Source organism: Rhododendron vialii, chromosome 8a (assembly GCF_030253575.1).
Source record: "Rhododendron vialii isolate Sample 1 chromosome 8a, ASM3025357v1".
Lineage (NCBI taxonomy): Eukaryota > Viridiplantae > Streptophyta > Magnoliopsida > Ericales > Ericaceae > Rhododendron > Rhododendron vialii.
In genome coordinates, this window is record NC_080564.1 from 31,514,736 (window position 1) to 31,537,404 (window position 22,669).

A 22,669-nucleotide genomic window follows, 5' to 3' on the forward strand; every position below is an offset into this window, starting at 1 on the left:
AATTTATATAGCAAAAAAAGTTGTGTTTCTTTTTAAGACACATGGGATCTCTGCTATCATAATTGGTCCCCGGCCTTCTAGTTTCTACGAATGAAATAAAGCTGATACTTCGACATGTGTGATTAGCATAATAGGCCTTAAAGTTATGATTACACGTAGATTGATTCTCAACCCTAATTAATTTTTTTCTTAAGCCAATAAGGAAGCAAGCTTTATATTACTAATTTTTCAAGTTAGTTACACAACATAGAACGGTCGAGAACAAACGATAGCTGAGTAGTAAGGCTTCTCTTTATTAGAAAAAAGACCTGGTTCGATTCTCATTATGAGATTCTATTCCCCACCTCCTAGGTTGGGTTAAGACCAAGCGTTTACGTCTGCATACTTTGCGTAATCATCGGCTTTAAAGAAGTATAAGTGACAAAAGACCCAGTGTTTGCGATGGCATAACTAAGTAGAAAAGTTTCCCTTTACCAGAAAAAAGACCTAGTTCGATTCTCATTATGGGATTCTATTCCCCACCTTCTAGGTTAAGTTAAGACCTGGCGTTTACGTCTGCATACTTAGCGTAATCATCGGCTTTAAAGAAGTATAAGTGAGAAAAGACCTAGTGTTTGCGATAGGCATATTCGGTTAAATCATTAGCTAGATGTTTACTTCTTAACAAATTTGCTTAAGTTAGAGATTTCAATCATGGCGCATTTGGTGTTTCATGTTTGATATACCCTGATCAAGTTTAATAAAATTTCTCTTTTGCCGATAAAAACAACTGTTAGCAATGCGCAAAACTAGACAAAAGACAGAGAGAAGGGTCAGTAGAAGTTAGAACTAGATAAAAGACAAAGAAGACGTACGGCCAGTAGAAGTTAGAAGATTGATAGCAATTTTGGGAATACAAATTATATCAAAGTAATTAATAGATTCAATTAAGATTATAGAAATGGATATAATAATATGTTTGCACAATGATGATTTCAACTTGGGTTAACATCATTGGCTCTTTAGCCGAAAGGATTAGAGACTTTTATCGCCAATTAACCCCTCCGAGTGGGAGGGGACCAGAGACAGTTTAACCTTTTGATGCCACCTTAATGGCTTGTTTTAACCTTTGATTACTTTCACGTAATACAAAGTAGGCAGTCTCATTTGTCCAATTGATTAAATTAAGGTCCCGTGTTTTGTTACTTTTTTTTTTTTTTTTGGGGGGGGGGGGGGGGGGGGGGTTATTTTGGGTTCCAAAAGATGCACTACTTTTCCATGGTCCCATAAGCTAGCCTAGTTGCCAACACGTGCTCTCTCTCTCTCTCTGCACCCAATTCGAGTCGTTTGTTCGGCAATTCAACGGTCCAGATCTCATCTGCACCGTGTAGCATCCAAGTCGTTCAATCTGGACCATTGAATTGTCGAACGGCGGCTCGAATAAGGTGCAGAGAGAGAGAGAGAGAGAGCGTGCTTTTCCATGGTCCCATACACTAGCCTAGTTGCCAACATGTGCTCGCTCTCTCTCTCTCTCTCTCTGCACCCTATCCGAGCCATCTGTTAGGCAATCCGACGGTTCAAATCTCATATCTACCGTGTAGCATCTGAGCCGTTCAATGCCGAGAATCTACACTATTGAATTGTCGAACAGACGGCTCAAATAGGGTGGAGAGAGAGAGAGAGAGAGAGAGAGAGAGAGAGAGAGAGAGAGAGAGAGAGAGAGAGAGAGAGAGAGAGAGCACGTGTTGGCAACTAGGCTAGTGTATGGGACCATGGAAAAGTAGGGCATCTTTCGGAACCCATAACACAAAAAAAAAGTTACAAATAGGAGAGATTGCACAACACCATCTCTCTGTACCCCTGCATATGACCATCTCTCTCATACATTACACAAGCACAATCGAGAAAGAAATAGGAGAGCTTTTTCGGTAGTGTTGAGAAATCGCTACGTGGTGTCTCAAACACATTTTCAAGTCAAATCTTCTATAACGAAAACCCTAATGTCCTCTATTTCTGTGCATTTTCAGCTTGTACAATCGTGCGGTTGAAAATACAAGGGAACAGAGGTATACATAGAGATTTTTTTCATACTAGTGATCTGGTGGAGACACCTTTTAACATAACATTTCTGGAAGATTCGCCACATGAATGTGTGGAGTTAAGGAGTGTTGGGGCACATCCGATAATTTTTCGAAAAATGGAGATTAATTGTGAGATTAGTAGTATTTAGTAGTGCTTTTGCTTTCTTCCTTATATTTTGCCAACTTTCATGTCTAAAAGGACCAATGTGTGCAACGCCACCGCTACTTGGTTTATGTGTGTTGGTTTAACCTTTTCTTTTAGGTGTAAAATAAAAATGTTGTTCACTTTTTCTTTTGTCTTTACTCTTTGTTTTTGTCCCCCTCTAAAATCTCTATAACCAATGCATGATGCTTCGCGTGTAATTAAAGTTCGAATTAAAAAAAAAAAAAAACGAGTGCAACAAAGATGGCCTACTACATGCCTACATGGTGTCATCAACCAACAATAATCGGATTGGGAGATGCTACCAATTGCGGGAGTGCTTGGCAGGCTGGCAATGGTACTAAGCGGTCGATTCAACCATTCATCTCGACAATCGATGACTCGAATCTTGACCCAGCAATGGACAGTTCAGAGCTATATGCGTTCAAATTCAATTCGAGTTTTTTGTGTCGAGATGAATTGTTGGATGTCGCTCAGCACCGCACTTGGCAGGAGGTGTTTGGCAACATCCCCATCACACTGGAATTAGATATATGGACAACTCTCTTTTTCTTTTTTCTTTTTTTCCTTCCTAATTTTGATATGGAAGAGGCTTCTCGGCCTGCACAGTACAGTTTGGGTTGATGAGTACGAACCGTGTTAATTTTTTTTATTGTAATTGTCCATTTCATAGAGCTCATCGAGAACATAAATCGAGTCTGAGATCACAAAAAATGGACGACAATTAATACTTGTTTGAAATGAATTTACATGTTATAAAAATGGATTTGATTTAGTGTGGCTGAACCCATTTATTTGACCATAAATGCATTTCCAACTGGTATTTATCGGCATTCCATTTTTACTATATGATTTCCGACACGGTTAATTTTCTTGATGATCTCTACAAAATAAACCATTTCAAATCATTAAAATAAATCCCGATCGTGCCCACAGAACCTGCACTGGTTGACGCAATCCTCAAAAGGGGACTGCCGAGAAGCCACCTCCTTTTGATGCAACTCTAGCAAACCACACGCTCTCACAACAAGTAGGTCCATAGTGCGGTCCCCCCTTCTATTTTAAGCCTCGCTTGTTGTAGATGTACATGAATAGGTTTTTAAATGTTATGCACGCGTACAACACATGCCTCCACGCAGAGCCGTTTGATGTACATGCACTCACATTCATTGGATGGTTGCAAACACAGCTGTGTCTGCAGTTGTAAACCACGTACGCTAGACTTTTCTATACAATTCGAGGAGAAAATTAATCCCATAATTATCCAAGTGAAGTACTACTGGGACAAAGTTGAGTTTGGTGCATGGAAACTTTTGCATATATTCTCAGCAGTTTCTCAAACTAGAAATTAAATACATGGTTTGGTCTATGGATAATGGAGTAATGCTAAAAAAAAAAATTAATCCCACTAACAAACATGAGATTAAAAAATGAAATTAGTTATATATAGTACTAACATTTTTTCTTTGGTTTTTGATCAGAAAGTCATAATAATTACAGAATTTACTCTGTCACCTAAGCCACATGTCACAAATCGCGCGGGTCAACGAAGATCACCGACGAGGACGGCTGCGATTTGAACCAATCCAACGGCCCACATTCCTCGCCGGCTTCCTGCTTCGCGGCCGCAAGCTTCTTGATGCACCACAGGTCTTCGGCCCAGGAAAACTTCCTCCAGTGCGGAATTGCCTCTCTAACCGGGTCCCTCTGGCCCACCTCGGCCACCACGGCCCCACACCCGTCGTCGTGGCTGGCCATGTTGTGGGCGAAGGCGCATAGAGACTTCATGAGGCGCGAAGCACCTTTTCCTTCCATGTGAAGCCCAAACAAGAAATAGACACCGAATTTCCTGAAGAAATTGGGAATCGATGGTATGCTTAGCCACGGCATCAAGCTATCTAACACCCTGCTCCCGGCGCAACACGCATACGTTAGCTTTGACACCCCCTTCACTTGCAATTGGAACACTTCCTTCGTGTTCCACACGCTCAAAATGGCAAAACTGTTTGGTAAAACCCCGGTTTTCGGATCCCACTGGGTGAGGAACATTTTGGGTATCGCCATGAAAGTGCCCAAGTTGAGCTTGTTTTTCAGGATTTGATCTATGTCTTGAGGGAAGAGCTCCGAGTTGGCGAAGACCCGGCGGTAGATGGACTCGGCGAGTTGTGGGGGGACTCGGACCACGGCCACGCCCGAGCCTAGTGGCTTGTAGTGGGCGTGAACCGGTTGCACCAGCATGACCGGGGTGCGGAACTTGAGGTAGTTGCACTTTGCAGTGAACAAGTTTATCGAAGGCTTGTTGGTGCATTCCGTGGCCATGTACGAGAAATTCGCACCATTTTGGGTGCACCATTGCTCCAAATGTTGGACCAGTTTTGTAGCAATGCCGAGCCGCCTGCACCAATTGAAAATGTGTCAATTCAATGCGTCTATATCATGTTAATAACAGGCACACCTGACACCAATTGCAAATAGCCACAAGGTCACACGTACTTATAATTTTTTGCGCGTAAACTAGCACGAACATCTGAGTTATCGGAAAAAGTATTGAAAACTATGCACTGGCAACCAATTGCTAGTTGTTAGGAAAATGAATGATTGTTGTGGGGTACTTATGTTGAAAAGAGTATAGGGGAACAAATTTAGAAGGATATGATAGTTTGGGAAATTGGGATAATGGGTTTGAAATGGGATCAAGAAATGATTCTTTAAAGAGCAAAGTCCACTTTGACCCTCTTGGTTATCGTTATATGCGAATATCCCCCTCATGATTCAAAACTGACCACATAACATATCTGGGGTTTTGAAAATGTGCGGATAGACCCCCTACCGTCATGTTTTTCATCCATATTGACGGACACAACATTAAAAGTCCGATATACCTTCATCATGTCCCGTGATCTTCTTCTTTTTTAAATCTAACCATACCATCCTCTATACCAAAAATTAAATCCAAACCGTTAATATTGTAAATTTTAACGAGTACCACATCTATGTCAAAATTCAAGTCAATCAAAAAATGAAAAGCTCATGGTCGAATCAATTTTGTTATGAAATTAAAATTTCAAATTTGAATTTACTAAAAATTAGATCACTGGGTTATTAATGCCTGATCGAGATGATTTTTTACAGAGATACTATATTCTTTATTTAATACATTATGAACGACTCAGATTACATTCTAGAGGCATGTGAGATACACCTCCGTTAATATGGATGGAAAACATGACGGCATGAGATCTATCCATACATTTTCAAAACCACAAGTAGGTTATGTGATCATTTTTGAATTATGAGAAGAGTATCCGCATATGACGATAACCACAGGGAGTGAAAGTGGACTTTGCCCTTGTTTAAATACAAAAATAAGACCAAAATGGTTTACGGAATATGTTCCAATGGCTATGGGCTATATAGTAATAAATCTGATAAATTAAGGAACCCCACTTGGGTGTGATATTTTGCATGGACACCAAGAACTAGTTTTTGTGCTTTTCTTTCTTGCATGCGTAGGAAGAATCTTGAAATTCGAAAACCCTTTAATGACAATATTTTACAGAACAAATTCCAAAAAAAAAAAAAAAATGCTCCATTATGGATTTATTTACTGAATACCTTAATTGGTTTGACTACGATCGTATATGTACGCGCGTATGTACTTCTAAAATGGCTAAAGTTGCTATACAAGAATAATTGACTACTTACTTTCACGTAGGAGACCACTATAATCGCGAATTATCTATTTAGAGTAACTGATTTTCACAATCTGATCGTTTTACTATTTATATTCTTTCTTTGTAGTTATTTACGGAAACTTTTGACAATACGGTATTAAAAGTCGGATCGATGAGCGGACAGTATTACAAATTTTATGTGAATAAAAACAAAAGAGAGCGCGAATATGAATAAGAAAGACTAGCTCGAGTCATTTTTCTACAAATTTGTGAAAAAAGTTGTTTTGTCCTCTCCTTTCCGGGATACGAGGAACAATATAAACTCTTTATTACCGAATCAAATCGTGGTTCTGTGGAGCTAGAGGAGTGTTAGAAACCAAAAAAGCACATGCATGCATCTCGAGATCGAGAGAGAGAGAGAGAGAGAGAGAGAGAGAGAGAGGGGACCTGTGTGTGGTTGAAACTCTGAGTCCGAGGATATAAGCAAGTTTTTCAAAACATGGAACACCATTGGCGGCTTTCTTTCCATTAGTCACTGTTTTTATGCTACCCCTTATGACTCCCACAATTTCTCTTTCCCCATACTCTGCAACCTGTTCACCACAAGTAGTAAAAACATTACTCGCACGAAACTAATTAGTATGTATGAGCAATAATATCCACATTTTATTTTTATGGATATATCGTGTGTTTCACCAGATTTTTATCAGCGCTCAGTTTTTTTTTTTTTTTTTTTTTGGAAATGGCAAAAAATTTATAGAAGAAACTCAACAATGGATACATCGAGAGGAAAGAGGGAGAGAAAGGAAGAGCAAAGAGGATCAGTTAAAAACTTGTGATTGATTCTACGTTTCGAAAACATGCATATAGTATACTAGTCGGAACGATGATTAATTAAAATCATGAGAAAACGTGGTGGTATATCGCTCCTCGATATTTATGATAAAAGTGGTCATTTTGGGCAAAGGAAAGTACATTTTAATCCCAACACGAGATATTGAATAAAATGCCATACAAACATGAAATCAAAACTCGAATAATATAAAATAACGTGCTCCCGTGTCAAATTTTATTTTTTAGCATGAATACCGCTGCCGCATCGTTTAATTTGTTTGTTTCTTGGTAAAACTTGTGAAAGAAAGTGTTTGTTCTTAGTACCAGCATAACACGCAAACAACAGTTGCGGACGCGGCCGATAGGGTCTCCCAAGAGGTCAGTGACCATAGAAGGCTTTCCTCGCTGCCCGATCTCGCACCTCCTCTCCAGCTCCTCCACCCCCGCCTTGTCCCTCTCTTCGTCGTACTCTCTCACCACCACCTCGAGCGGCGTGATCGGAAAACTCTCCGCTGCTATTTTGAACGACATTACTTACTAAACAAAGGCACTTTTAAATGTATGAGAGAGAGAGAGAGAGAGAGAGAGAGAGAGAGAGAGAGAGAGAGAGAGTGAGTGTGAGTTTGTGCTATAGAGGTTTAGTGTGAGTTTGCTTGGTTCACGTCCTAAGCTTCAAGCTCATGTCCTCCTATATATAGCTAGTGAGTTAGCTTTACGTGGCACTCCCCATCAGCTTTAGTGGGAATGAAATATTTTCTTCTCTCTATATATCTATCCATTCTCTCTCTCTCTCTCTATCTCTCTCTCTCTATATCCATAGCCATGAAATGTGTATATACTTTTTCAATGGGTCGTGATTCCAATTATTGCTACACAGAATGGTTTAATCTTTGCCATGGGATTGTCATCAGATGCCAATGATGATGGCGGCGGCCGAAATTAAATATTGGGTGAAACCCCCCTCTTCACACTAGTCAAATATTGGGGGCGGCTATTCGCAGTCCTGTATTTTCTTTCTTAGTCCGTTAAAATTTTTTAATTATACTCGACAGTTAGTTATCGAAATTGAGATACATTTTCACCATATAATTATCGAAATATAATTTTTTTTCAACAGCTATTTACCGAAAATGTATGTTCGGCAGTTGTTTACCGAAAGTTGAACATATTTTCGACATGTAGTTACCGAAATATAATCTTGTTGTCGACAGCTATTTACCTAAATGTTATGTATGATTTTCAACAACTATTTACTGAAATGTAGTAGGCTAAGAGAGAAAATACGGGACTGCGAATAGTCGCCCTCCAAATATTTTCATTTTTATGCATGGCATCTTTTATTTCATTTTAGTTTTCGTCTACTATATAACTTTATCTATATATACTATTCACTCCGTCCCGATTTGTTTATCCCCTTTTTGACTTGTACACGTCCCAAATTGACTGTTCAATTTCAAAATCAATGGATGAGATTATGTAAATTTTCAAATTAATGGATTAGATTTGGTTCTCTTAATAAATTGGAAACCTGAAATTGAACAAACAAATCGGGACGGAAGGAGTACCAAGAGTATTAACACCCTCTTGTCCAGAAAAAAAAAAAAAAACAAGAGTATTCTTCTTTCCCAGCACTTCGCAAAAACACACAATATTAGAGAGAAAAAAATTCAGACACCCTCTCATTGTTCAAACATTCTCTTATTTTAAAAAAAATTGGTACGACGCTTATAACTATATACATACCATATACTAAAAAAATTGGTGAAGCAAGCATGACACCAATTAAGAAACTTGCTCTCCAAGTTTGAAGGGTCGACTCTCATAACCAGCAGCATACACTTTTAAGATTGGGAATATTTTTTTATCGGCAAAAGTTTGTACCATTAGAATAATTAGATTAGCTCATTAGAAGAAAAGTTGAACTCTTGAGCTCCTTTCTTCTGAGTCCCGACACCTAATTAGTGCGCATCCATGATACTGTTGGGCAACATGCTTCTTGACTTTTAAGGTTCCAGCACTTCCCGGATTAGTTGGGAATGTGGGTAAATGGGTCCGGGCTTATAAACATCAAAACTAGCTACAACAAGCATACGTTGAGGTTCGATCAAAAAACAAGAAAGACGCCATTAATTAATTGAATATTCTTTTCTAATTACTACTACTATACATTAGTAAACCGTACGTGTTCTTCAAGGAACCCAACCCAAATGGATTAAATAACCTGAGTCATCTTAATTAGTGTCTAAGTTGGCCTAATCGGGGGTGCATTAGTAATACTCCTACATATATACGCGCCTAACGCGGCCAAATGTAATAAACTAGTTCCATTCATATTAATTGGTCAATTATTGGGGAGATAGAGATCTAGAGAGATCATCTAGAGAGAGAGAGAGAGAGGGAATCATGACTAACCCCACGAAGCATGTGGAGAGAGGCATATTTAATCATTGAAAGAGTGGTAGGGGTAGGGAGGTCATTGTCACTGAAATTCTGGATGGCGTGAGTACGTAATTCCTTGTACCTGCTGCTACTGTCTCAAGTCCTGTTTTTGGGATGATGCTAGCTATATATGTCTAGATTTGATTGTTCCATTTTTACTTATAATAATAATAGTACATGCAGTTCAAAAAAAAAAAAAACTGACCTATAATGTTTGATGATCCTAGTCAAAATAGGGTTGTGTTCATGTCAAAGTGTTCGAATCTCATGAAACAGTGGTTGAATGATTAATTGTTTTCATTATTTACTTGTTAACTTATAATTAACAGAGTCGGCTAGCTCTGAGCTAGATCTCACGCGAAAGAGTGAGTCTTTAATTTTTCTTTTTAAGAACCCGAAAAGTCAGGGCCGGTCATATTACTTAACTTGATCGAACAAGTACTAAATTTAGACTTTTGGTAATTGTATAATCATATTTAGTATACAAGTGGAATTGGAAGACTTCAAATGACTCAATAGATTTATTCAGTGGAGGAGTTCAAGGTGTTTCTTAATGGCATTCGTAAGCTCAAGTTGTAATTCATGTTGAGGGGTAGAGTCTATCCAACTTTGTGTTGGATGGGATAGTTTTGTATGCTTCTTTTTCTTCTCTCTCGATGTACCCTTTCGAGTTTTAATAAAAAGTTTCGTTTGCCGAGCAAAAAAAAAAAAAAGACTCAATAGATTGATAGGATTATGTTGACCGTAAATAGAATCTATGAAATACAAAAACAATAAAAATAATAAAAATAAAGAACAATTACACAAGATATATACACAAAACGTGTAGCATTCTTATCTTACTACTAGAATTGCGTCCACATACGTAGTACGGTCGCTTATTTGACTACAATGAAGGCTAAAAGAGTTATATATATGTTGGGATTTATCATGCGCTACGTACAATATACAATGCACGTATGCGAAATTCATTACCAAAAACATTGATCCTATATAGTTAGAAAATTTCACCTCAAAGGCATGCATAGCTCTAAACCGATACTTTGGACTATGGGAAACCCCGCACTGTGCAATCCCTTCCAACCCATCCTTAGAGTTAGGTTTGTACTACTCATGGCTTGGTGTGAAAGTAAATAAAGTAAAAATTAAAATTTAGATGATGCTATGGCCGGCCGCATTTTATTATATATGTTGAGTGGGTGATGGAGTGCAAATTACTCAATCGATTGCCAGCTACTACTCTAACTAGAATTTAAAGAAATACATATACAAAAATAAATAAAGAAATTAAAAAAGAAGATTAAAGTGGAGTGGACGAGTACAAATTACCCATTAGAGATTGTCAGGATTACGTTGAACTACTCTAACTAGAATCTAAGAAACACAAGTACGAGAGAAGATCTAAGAAACATTTACACAAGATACATGAAATTTACGCCGTCTATACATCTAATTAGAATTGCGTCCACGGTCACTTTTTTGACTACAATATATGCATGACTAGTAATAATAGACTAATAGTCATATCGGAGTTGGTCATAAGCTATAATATGTGTGTGTGTGTGAATATATATATATATATATATATATATATATATCACTCGGGATCCAATGAGGGATCCCACACGGGCTTACCGTGCGGGACTCCCTTTTTCCGATCGAATTGCGACGACCCGAGTCGCTCAAAGTGTGCAGAACGTGATTTTAAGGGTACTCGCGAGAAATCGGCAAAAAAAATAATCGGGAAGGGCTTGATCCGAACAGTTTTTTACTGAATCGTTCAATAAAAAACTGTTCGGATGAAGCCTTTTCCGATCATTTTTTTTGCTGATTTCTCGCAAACACCCTTAAAATCACGTTCTGATCACTTTGAGCGGATCGGATTGTCGTAATTCGATCGGGAAAGGGGAGTCCCGCACGGTAAGCCCGTGCGGGATCCCTTAGGAGATCCGGACTGTATATATATAGATCCGGACTGTTTATATATTAGCTGGAGTTACAAGTATGTGAAATTACCAAAAAGTTTCACTGGAAAACTTCGCCTCGGAGGCACTCTAAACCGTTGACTCAGGCAAAGGGTCTCGCATGCAGTACTATCATACTTCACGTTGCAATCCTTAATTAGATTACCAGGGAAAAAAAAGTCAAGAAAATGAAATATAAAGAAATCGATGATCCTGTGGCCGGCCGGCCTCTTTTTTGGTGTGCTTTTTAACAATAATAAAATGTTGGTCACATTTTTAGTCCACTCATGCTTTTTAAATATATATATATAAACAACAAAAAATGGTCTGCCTGGCCTGGCCTGGCCTGGTCTGGTCCTGGTGTGGTGCTCGAGAGGGGGTGTTTCACGGTCGTCTCTCTCAGTGGGTTAATGGGAGTCAAACTACTTACCCCACCTTCTCCTCAAAACCCTAATAAAGCACTACTACTTTATGTACAAGTGTAAAAAGGATGAAGTCTTTACAGTGGGTAAAATAATAATGTTGTTAAATTAATTAATGTGATTATTAATTAATTAGTAACAAAGAAGGTAAAATATTAATCACAACTTTCTATACATTCAATGAATGTTTGGGGGGAAAAAATTAAATGGCCTTAAACCAGTAGGGGATGAGTTCTCACTATGACTCATTAAAACCCAAGACTCAAATCCCAAGACTTGGACAAAAACGGGCTTAAGTATTATATTTTGAATGTGGTCGTTTTCATGTACTTGACGGTGGAGGAACTTATTCTTCCATAAAATTACGTGTCTTGGACGGTTCGAAAAACTCTTCTCCGGAAAAGTTTCATTTAAATCCGAATTGTCCAAAGCAGAAACAAACGGTCGAGATCGCGCGACTTCGTAAATAGCCTGTTTACAGCGGCTCCGCGAATAAGTCTATCTCCCCTCCTAGAAACCCTAATAAAATACTCCTACTTTATACTCATGCAAAAAGGATAAATCTTTACCCTGGGGTAAAATAATGTTGTTAAATTAATGTGGTTATTAATTAATTAGTATGACACAATTGAACAAACAAGGTAAAATATTAGTATATGAGAACTTTCGATACACATTCAATGAAAGTTTGGGGAAGAAAATTTAAATGACCTCATGACTCAAGACTCAAATCCCAAGACTTGGACAAAAAATAGTGTTTTGAATTAATGTGGTCGTTTTCCTTTAATTTCTTGATGGTACGGTGAAGGAACTTATTCTACCATAGATCTTCTAGGTAACATGCAGGAAATTAAGAAATCACCCCCAACAACCTCGGCACAAGCGCGGCACTTGTACTATGCACGAAAGTACTAGGAAAACCAGTTTATTATCTCTCATCATTTACGATTAACGTTAAATGTGAAAATTATGTTAACCGTGAAAGTTTGAAAGAATTTTTTTTTTCCCTTATTAAGTGAAAAACCAGGATAAAGATTTTTGCGAGAGTTTGTTTCTTAAAAAAATAAAAAATTAAGGGAGTGTGTCGTGTATCATACACATGTTTAGTATATAGTTTTTTTTTTTTTAATGACTCAAGTGTCCAGGTTACCATACGCACACTTACTAATCCTATAGGACTAATCTCATTGTCCACTATTATGGGCCAATGAAAAGCTGGAGCAAATTAAGCCCTGTATGAACTAGCCCAAATTAAGGAGTTTATAGCACTGGAAATGGAAATTTTGAAACTGAAGTCTTTAGAGTGCGCAAACCCTCAAGTGTTAAGTTGTGACCAAACCCACTGAGGAAGGTATAGATAGATAGGTGCATATGTAGATGGATGGGGCGGGAACCCTCAACCACCACCGCATAGATACGTAAGGTTAATGTCACATTGGATAAAAATTAAGGCTAGACTTAGAATCGTTTTGCTTTTTTTTTTTGTTAGCAAAAGAAATTTATTAATCTTTGAAAAATAAAAACAAAAATTATACGGGCAACGAGCACACACGACAAGCGTAACAAAGGGAGAAACACGCAAAACCTAAAACCCAAATTTCATAACAAAATTTCTTGATTCAAATACATGCAAATTAAAGGGAATAAAAACACGTTGGAGCAAATGTATATATAAAAGAAAATATGCGTGTATCATGAATTTCCTAGTGAAAAAGAGTACAGACGTACCTGTTGATGCCATGATTAAGTGTTGATGAAGTACTCTAACAATCAGTTTATTGATGAAACCCTCTCATAAAAGTCTTACTACTTCTTCCACTCTTCCTCTATATATACACCTAAATCTCGGCTGTCCCATATTTATACAGATGTTTATCGATTGTGTGTGTGTGTGAGTTTTTTATGCTTTAAATCTAACAGCCAAAAAATCCCTCGGCGTAGAAACACATGAGTTTTCCTATACCATCAACTCTATTTAGTGAATAAAATGTAGTCTCTGATTTGACTGCAGATAGCAATTGATGTGATCTCAGCCGAGATGAACGATCCAGATGGAACTATAGAGACTTCTCTCTACGTACTGTCCAATTGCAGAGGAGGCGGATCCTGGAAAATTTTCCCATATAGATTTTTTTTGTCATTTTCTTTTGTTTTTTCCCTTTTTTTTTTCTTTTGTGATGTACGGTGTGAAAAAGAAGTGATTATGAATTAAATGATTCCGTGTCAATAACGTAAGCACACCAATACAAATTAAGCATTCGTTTTGGCAATGATATACATTCTTTGTTTGACATTATCAGTCTTCTTATTTCGTTGATGTAATTTTTCCTAAATATTTAAAATATGCTTTGTCTGCTATTGGTCTAAGTAGACTATGAATTCAAAACTAATATATATATATATATATATATATATATATATATATATATATATATATATCTATTGAAAAATTGCAAAACTAATGGTATATCTTTCTCTCTTTTTTTGGGTACATAAGAAACAAAAACACTTAACGCAGTAGTTCGATGAACTCCAAGACCATCGCGGTAAAAAAAAACCACATTTTCTTTTAAAATGTCTCATTTTAGTAAATAGATAGTGATTTTCACACTCCCATTTTTAATAACCACGTTTTCTTTTTGTATTATTGTAATGTGAATTTACAACGTCATCCTTCTCAATGTAAAAAAATATACAAATGAAAATTTAATTTTGTAAGCTCAAATCACAGGAGGACAAAAAAAAAGAAAGAACGTGGTTATAAAAAAGTTAAGGGAGTGTGAAAATCAATTACCCTAAACTAAAGTTACTCTTTTTTGGTACTAGCGTCAAGAACAAGTGAACCAAAATCCGGTCGTCTTTCTCCACAATAGCAAATGAACTCTCTTCACCTCTGAAATTGCAGAGGCTTGGTTCAATCAAGCCGCTGAGTATTGAAAACAGACTATAGTTAAAGTAACAATATAAACTGGTGAGCAAATCAGAAGAAGTGTCATAAAAGATACCAAACGGACAGATGATAATCATTCTATAAGTATATATGACATAATTTCAAATTTTAATGTTTTTTTTTTCACTCCTACGTTTGGTTTGATCAAGTGGAAACAATTTTAAAATTTTCTTTATGGGCTCTCAAACAGAGTAGCCAATCAATGTATAATACGTCCACGTTTAGAAGCGAAGACAATATTGTACGAGAGAGATATATAGATTTGAACTCTTTTTTGAAATATTGGTATGTAACTCCACAAATCATGGGATGGCTTAACCAATATAAAATTGAATGAATATTCCAAAATCACAATTAATTAGTCAAATGAGTCAGCCAATACGATTTTTTTTTAAATTATTAAAGATTTTACATTAGATTTTCCATATAATTAAAGACGCTGAAATTCAAACTAGATGTACATCGTATATATCATTTTCATGAAGGAAAAAAAAAAGGGCAAGTGGATACATGTGATCTCTACTTCTACAAACCATCACTCTCCTGCCAACGGGTTTACAGCCCAACAGTACTTTCTCACCTCTTCTACGTGTAATGTGAGGGTTCGAATATTCTTGTCTGGAATGCAAGTGCCATGCTTGAATGGAATTAAGGTGAAAGAATTAATGTGCAATTTTATGGGAGTGATGGAATTAATAAAACCACACACCACTAGGGTTCGTATGCACATAAACCTATTTGCTTAACCGGATATATATAAGAATCAAGTTTGACTATATTTTCAAGAGTTCACATGCCGGGTGTTTGATTTTATTTATTTATTTATTTTTGCATAGATTGAAAAACCATCGGACATATAATAAGATGCAAGGTGGAAAATATAATGTGATAGTAGCTAGGTGCAGTATTTTTATACTAATTATTACTTTGATGATCGAATGTTCGTGTCAGCTTGCAATTACCTTGACTAACTTCAGGGCCTTGAAATTAACGACTAGAGACAAACCCTCTAGTGGCCTTAAGGTTTGAAATGTTTAAGCTCCATGGAATTCGATCATGGGATCTCATGGAGAACAAGCATTTTATTTGCTTTTTGATCCACACTTGGCCAAACCCCTTGGGATTATGTTAAATATCCTTTTAGTACTTTTAGTCCTGCCAAACAAACAGACCCTTTTTGGTATCGTATATCTTGCAATCAGTTTGATTATATATTCGATGAATGTTTAATTTAGGCTGTAAAAAATTTTAACTCAAACACCATACGTACGTCGTCTTCTTGGATAATTATGTCACTCCGATGATCATATCCAGTCAAACAAACAATGTGGAGAATCACGAGAAGAATGAGATAAAGAGAATGTTAAAAAGGAAGTGTTTAGTAGAATGATTTAAAGTTGGGCATATTCTTGTTCAACTCAACTTCTCTGGTAGTAAATCAACAGTCCACCCCACAATTTGTAGGTTAATTAATTTTAATTATGATCATAAGTACTGATTCGATCCCCCAACCTTCTTTTCGAAGTACTTTCCCTTTTTGGGATTTTCTTCTGATTTTCTTCTCCCCAATCCGAATGACCATTTCTTAGTCGAAGTACCATTATTCCTTCTGATGCTACCTGATTGGCATTCGTTGAGATCATGATCAATATATATGCGGAGCTTTATCTTGAAAGAGAGGGAAATCAACAAAAGGTGAAAGGAAACCTATCACCGCATGATTGTGTGAGCATGCATATGGATTTTTGCATAAGTTTATATTCCTTTTGAATCTTGGTTAATTACGAAAATTTTGTGTCAATCAGAGCCGGACCTGAACTAAAGCTTGTATTGCGGCCGCTTTAAGCCTCCAAATTTTTCTTGAATTTCAGGAGCTTCTCCTACTTTTTTATCCCTTATAATAGTCCAACAAAAATGCCTCATTTTAATTTTTTCCGCTTTATGCCTCTGAAAATTCATAACCGACTCTGGTGTCAATATTTGTGATTGCTTTTGATGTTTGAAGATGGATGCAGAATAAGGTACCATCCCATTATCTCATAAAACTTTGGTATATTTTCATGAAGGTTCAGGTAGGCTAAGGTCTGCCCAAGTTCAGCCCCGACGTACATGTACGGCAGAAAGTCGTTCTTCAGTCTGGAGGGAAAGAGAACCAACAAAAATGTCTCATTTTTAATTTTTCGCTTTAGGCCTCTGAAAAGCCAGGACCGACTCTGATGTCGATATTGGGATTGATTTTGATGTTTGAAGAAGGATGCAGAATAAGGTACCATCCCATTATCTCATAAAAACTTTGGTATATTTTCATGAAGGTTCAAGTAGGTTGAGGTCTGCAGTCTACCCAAGCTCAGCCTTAATGTACGACGGAAAGTCTTTTCTTCAGTCTCAAGGGAAAGAGAAAATTTGTTTTCCCTCTCCGTCCAATTCAATAGAAAAATCATTCTTTTTAAAAAAAAAATTTCCTTCAAGTTTAGTTTAGAATGACTCCGGATGATTTTTCGAATTGAAAAAAATATCGAGTTTCATTTTGATAGATCGTTAAACTACTCCCGATGATTAAACTACCTGAACGTTTAATCATAAAGTAAATTACATAAAGTGAACATTTTTTTTTTTTTTTGAATAATATCGGAGTCAGCCTGAGTTAGCTCCTCTTTCTTTTTTGGTTCGACAGTCTGGGGTGTTCAGGCCAGCTTATGAGCACCTCAACTAATCTCCTCTCTGGTCTGATCAAAAGCAGGCTATCCACACAGGGACTAAGTGATCCGCAACAAATTAATTTCTTATTTCTTAATTTCATGCGCCTGGCCCCAAGAGTCGAATTAGCTCTTTATTGCATATATGTTCTTGCATACGTTACATAATAACATTCGGGCTTGGGCCGGGTTACTCGAAACCTTTCCATAAGCCCACTCCATTTTTATTCGAACCAACTCTATAACTTAGTCCAGGCAGAACTTGTGTTGTTTGCTTACATTGCCGAAGCCCAAAAAGCTTTCTATCCGGGCCTGGATTGTTTGGCCCAATTTGCATCCCCACGGGAACCCGTTTTGCAACTGAAATAAAAGAGGCTAACAGAAGTAGCATAGGAGAGCCTCCTTACCTTAAATTTTTAATACAAATTTGAATAAAAACTTCATTTACCATGAAATATATCAAATCTAAGCATAAATTTGACTATAGGGTGAATATGATTTTGCCATACTGGTCTCCCGTATACGTCTTTGTTACTAACATTTTATAAAAACTTATGTTTGTGGATATTTTCTCGTGACGTTTTGTTTTAACTTGTACAATAATTTTTTGTTGTTGTAGCACACCCAAAATTTTTATGTTTAGATCCTATGGTATTTTTCAAGTACTTTGGATGCGGATTTACCCGAATACACTCAATACCCAATGGGAGCGCAGCTATGGTGGATTTTCCATTATCCTTTGTGAATATGGAGGCTGGGATCAATGTTAAAGAATTCTCTAATTGGGAATTAGGGTGAAATAGGGTCCTTGACCCACACCTTTCTTTTTCATTTTTTTCAAAACGTCACCAAAGGAACAAAGCAATTAAGACAAGTCCTTGATCAGAATGAAATCTAACTCGGGCGAAATACAATCCGTATGAATTTTCCTATCTAGACAATTTGAAGCAATCTAATGTGCCGCTTTATTGAGAGCGCGGCAACACCAGACGGAAGACCATTGTCTTGACACATACCCTTCTTCTTTTTTTCTGAAAACGTCATCAAAGGAACAAAGCGACTTAAGACAAATACTTAATCAGAATGGAATCTAACTCGGGTAGAATACAACCCATAAAAAATAAAATTTTCCTTTCTAGACATTTTGAAGCAATCCAATGTGCCGCTTTATTGAGAGCACAGGCAACACCAGACGAAAGACCATTGTCTTGACCCATACTCTGCTATTCGTTACCATTCCTACTCTGAAGGGTGCTCTTATACACAAGTACATTTATTGGACTCCTCCCACCGAGCTAGCCCAATTTCCATCCAGGCCTTGGCCCGTGGAACACAATGACCTTTTGGGCTATCGTTTCCGAGAGAGAGAGAGAGTTGACAGGACAGAGGGTGTTCGGTTTTTCCAGAGAGAGAGAGAGATATGGGAATACTGGCGTGCGTAGGAGTGGTGTTGCCCTTCCCATTCTACTACTGGCTATGGACGTACCCTCAGACATGGGTGGACATGTGCGGGCGAGGCCGAGATCCGTCCAAGGTAATGGCTCGAGTCTCTCACCTCTTGAAGCTCGTTCAGTTCATCTCTCTCTTCTCCGTCTCCTCCCTCTCCTGGCCCCCGCCTCTCTACTTCTGGCCCCTCTTCCTCTTCGGCCAGTTCCTCAATTTCAGGTAAACTACCCTCTACTCGTTTATTCTCCCTCTTTCTAGTTTTCCCTGCCTCGTTCAATCTTGAAGATTGGTTGAAGGGTTTTGAAAGGGTCGAAATTTTCAAAAATTGTACTCCTTTTATGGGTTATCTAGGAGGAATATGAGGATTTTTGTTTGGAAAGAGTTTGCTTTTCTTTCGATGTAAAATCCGATATACTCGTCCGTTCCCTAATTTAAATTTGGCCCCTTCTTGAAAATTCAACTTTTTAAGGAGAGATACGTGCAATTTAAGTTAAATATAAAGGTAATTACTGCCAAAGTTGTACTTAGGGTGCGTTTCCGCTATATTATTGGATTACAGGCCAATGACAATAGTCTTCTGCTAAATGGTATTTTTGATGATGTATATGAGAATGACCTGTCTAGAGATCTGTGAAAACATGAGCTTTAGTCCGTTTAGTTTAGTTTAGTTTAGTTTAGCGGAAACGCCCCCTTATATTCCAACCTTTCAAAGTGCTCATACCCATTTATGAACGATAGTTTTGGAGAATTACAACTCAGATTTTGGCTTTTACTTTTTGTAGTGGACATGTATTTTGATAGGTATCCAAAGATGGCCTAAAATTATGGGATGGAGGGAGTATAAGAATGCATAATCACCATCCAGGACCTAGAATTCACTTCCATAATAAGTCCCAAAACCCACATATGTTTGGGAGAAACTATCTCAGTAGCACCACAGCAAATAAATAACGGTGATCTAACCTTGTAAGCTTGAATTACTTGGTATTGAATCTAAGTAATGATAGCTATGAGCTCTTGCAGTTCCATTTCCTTTTGCTTGGACTCTGTACATTTTAAGTGCAATTGCTTTTTTCCAAAGGCTCTGGTGAAAGCTTCTTTTAAGAATTAAAGGTCTTTTTGTTCTCTTTACTCCATTATTTGGACGTTAATAAGAAGGCGTGAATTTTGTAAACAGCCTCTGAAAGTCTTGCTGGTGGATTGTTAGTGTACAAGAACCATGTGATATCTGGTCCTACCTAGCATAATATCTGATCCTCTTGTGCTTTGGTGCTCTTCTAAGAGGGGTAGAAGCTAATTGTGTCTGTTTGTGAAAAATTACAAGAGCGGATTATGGAATTCTGCGTTATAATAATATGCAGTGGAGTGTTTGTCGCATATTCTGGAAGCAGCTTCTAAAAGTGGAAAATCACCAGCTTTTTTACATTCCTTTTAAGGCCCAAAACCTGATTTTTTGGAAGCTACAATTTGATGCATTTACAGATATTGAGAAGCTGTGATTAGTGGAAAGACAAAATACTCCTTGCCATTCTAATAATTTCCCCTTGGTCAAGGACGAAGTAGACTAATTCACAGCAAAAATTTTATTTTGCAGCTTTTACAGCAAACTCTACTCTTGAGCTTCTGTAAGATTAATCAATAATTCAAAGCTGTAGCAAACACTCTACATAACTTCTCTAGAATCTAAAAATGTAGAATATGAAGCAGAATCAACTATTAAAATCTAAAATCGAAGAAAAAGTTATCGCAAACACTATGCGTCCTTTAAGTTGGTGATGGAGGTAATTGGGAGTATTTGTTTGGTGAGTTCATGAGATTTTGAATAGGAGAGCAGTCTTCTTGGGTGTTGCTTGGTGAGTTATTTGCCAGAAGCAGCTGTCCTTGGTTTATAGAAAGAACATAATAGGTAGTTTTGGTGTTGTTGAAGCTGACATGAGGATTATGCTTGAGAAGGCTGGTAGGTCCTACTAGCCACCAGGGGAGAGCCAAGATTCCACCCTGGCTGAAATTCGTGTTGAAACGACTAAGGAAAGTACCTTCTTCTTTTTCCCTCTTATGTTTTGGGGTGGGGGGTTGTGGTGGGGTACTTCTAGTCGCATATTCGCCCGGTGTATGGTTGGATATTTTTTTGTCACGGTCTTTTGTTAGTAGAGTGGGAGTGTCGGTGGATGGTATGATGCCATCATTATATCAATGAGTGAATGAGTCATGTGGTGGTTAAATCTGTGTGAACTGATGATTTGAACATTCGTCTATACCTGTTTGAAACTCTTAATGGGGATGTTGAATTCAAGGGATTGGAGTCATTGGACAATGGACTGGGAGAAAATGCTTGTAGATTGGTGATTATCCAACTGTGGGATGTTATAAGTAGCCAAAGTCAGACATGATCTAGATTCTAGGTTTAGGCTCTGGAGTTACCAGCTTTCCTTTTGTGTCCTAGAGCTTTTCCAGAAATTGGAACTTCTTGTGGATAACATAATGCCTAGCTGGCATGATTTAGAATGGGTTAATAAAAACACCAAAAGCCAAGGTGGAGGCCCATCTCCGGTGGTGTTGGGAAGAATTTTTGCTCGGCTTATGAGTCATCGGCAGAGCTATCAAGGGGCTTGGGGTGATTGTGCAAAAGCCCATTCCATATTTATGTTGATAGGAAGGTAGCTCTTCTTGTTTGCACAAACCCATCTTGTATGGTGTTGGAGCTTTGTGGGGGAAAGGAGGGTTAACAATCGCAAGTCTATGGACATGTTAAGTTTTGTGGCCTCTATTTTAACTCATGCATGGAGGAAATGTGAAAGGCCAACCAACAACTGTCACTCTTGAAAATTGTTCTCGCATTCAGTCAGCCATGGAACTTGTTCTCATAAGCTTTAATCGCGCCAAGCATCTGAACTTATAACAGCATTTCTTGATAATATTCTTGTGTAATGGATTACAATGCAAGTTTAGAGTTATTTCCATGTAAAAATATTTTTCGTACTGACCACTTCAACATCAATTACAGGGTTTATCAATTACTTGGTGAATCGGGCACTTACTATGGTGTCCGCTTTGGAAAGAACGTCCCATGGGTAACTGAATTTCCCTTTGGGGTGATAAACGACCCGCAGTATGTTGGAAGTATTCTGAGTCTTCTTGCATGCCTATCGTGGGTCCCCTTCCTCTACATTCTCCTGTGGGTTCTAGGTTATGTCTTCATGATCCTTATAGAATCTAAGGAAGATGTTGCCACTCGTTGCAAGCCACTCGTTTAAGTTTGGCTACAAACCGACAGTGAGTTGGAGGAACAAGCACGGCAGAGACTCCTCTTGGAAGGTTTCCAGTTTTCACTTTCATTTGGACTCTGGATCATAATTTGACATCTTGGTCTCTAACCTTAGTTTTGCTCATTTTAATTAAGTATTTCCAGTTGACCCGATACCCACATTTTTTTTTTGCAAGAGGGGAAAAGATGTGTTGACATCAATTTTGTCAATAAAATTTCTGCATGGTGATTATCTGGTGTGTTCGTTACTTCGTTCGAAGAAATTGATTGTATGAAGGGAATAATATGATTCAACTATTTGAATTGATGTTGCAAAAGCAGATTTGTTGATGCGAATAATATGATCTTTTATGTGTATTGTCCTGGGCTATAACCTCTGCAATCAAGTTTCTCTGAGTTTGTCATGACTCACGTATGTGAAACCGATAGCTACGCAATGGCGATTTTAACAATTTTGCTGTAAATTATTACTGCAGAGAGGATGAGATTACTAACTAAACTTCCTCCCTTTGCCCACAACGTAGCTAGAGATTGATCAATTGTCTCGAAAACCTACCTATTTTGCCATCACAGCGAGACAAGACAAGATTTCAAGACTAACGATTCAACCCCTGGTTAAAAAATGATAAGCGTGACTAACTCGGTCAAGGATTCTCTGTTCCTAAAATTCTCTCTCTCTCTACGTCTATGATGCACTTCTAACCAGTATATGAATAATTGAATATCAACACACACGTATGTCCATATATGTTCGGC

The 22,669-nt window shown here is 37.7% G+C and overlaps 2 protein-coding genes across 2 annotated transcripts; one reads left to right on the forward strand and one right to left on the reverse strand.

Moving 5' to 3' along the window:
• Positions 1-3,521: 3,521 nt before the first annotated feature.
• LOC131335332 (probable N-acetyltransferase HLS1) lies at positions 3,522-7,379 on the reverse strand. The gene is made up of 3 exons (XM_058370643.1): positions 7,056-7,379; positions 6,345-6,490; positions 3,522-4,618 (listed from the first exon to the last, which is right to left on the reverse strand). Exons 1-3 carry the CDS (start codon positions 7,260-7,262, stop codon positions 3,751-3,753), a joined length of 1,221 nt encoding a protein of 406 aa, XP_058226626.1. The 5' UTR covers positions 7,263-7,379; the 3' UTR covers positions 3,522-3,750.
• Positions 7,380-18,541: 11,162 nt separating this feature from the next.
• LOC131335334 (phosphatidyl-N-methylethanolamine N-methyltransferase) lies at positions 18,542-22,270 on the forward strand. Its single transcript, XM_058370646.1, has 2 exons — positions 18,542-18,867; positions 21,653-22,270. Exons 1-2 carry the CDS (start codon positions 18,623-18,625, stop codon positions 21,900-21,902), a joined length of 495 nt encoding a protein of 164 aa, XP_058226629.1. The 5' UTR covers positions 18,542-18,622; the 3' UTR covers positions 21,903-22,270.
• Positions 22,271-22,669: the final 399 nt, after the last annotated feature.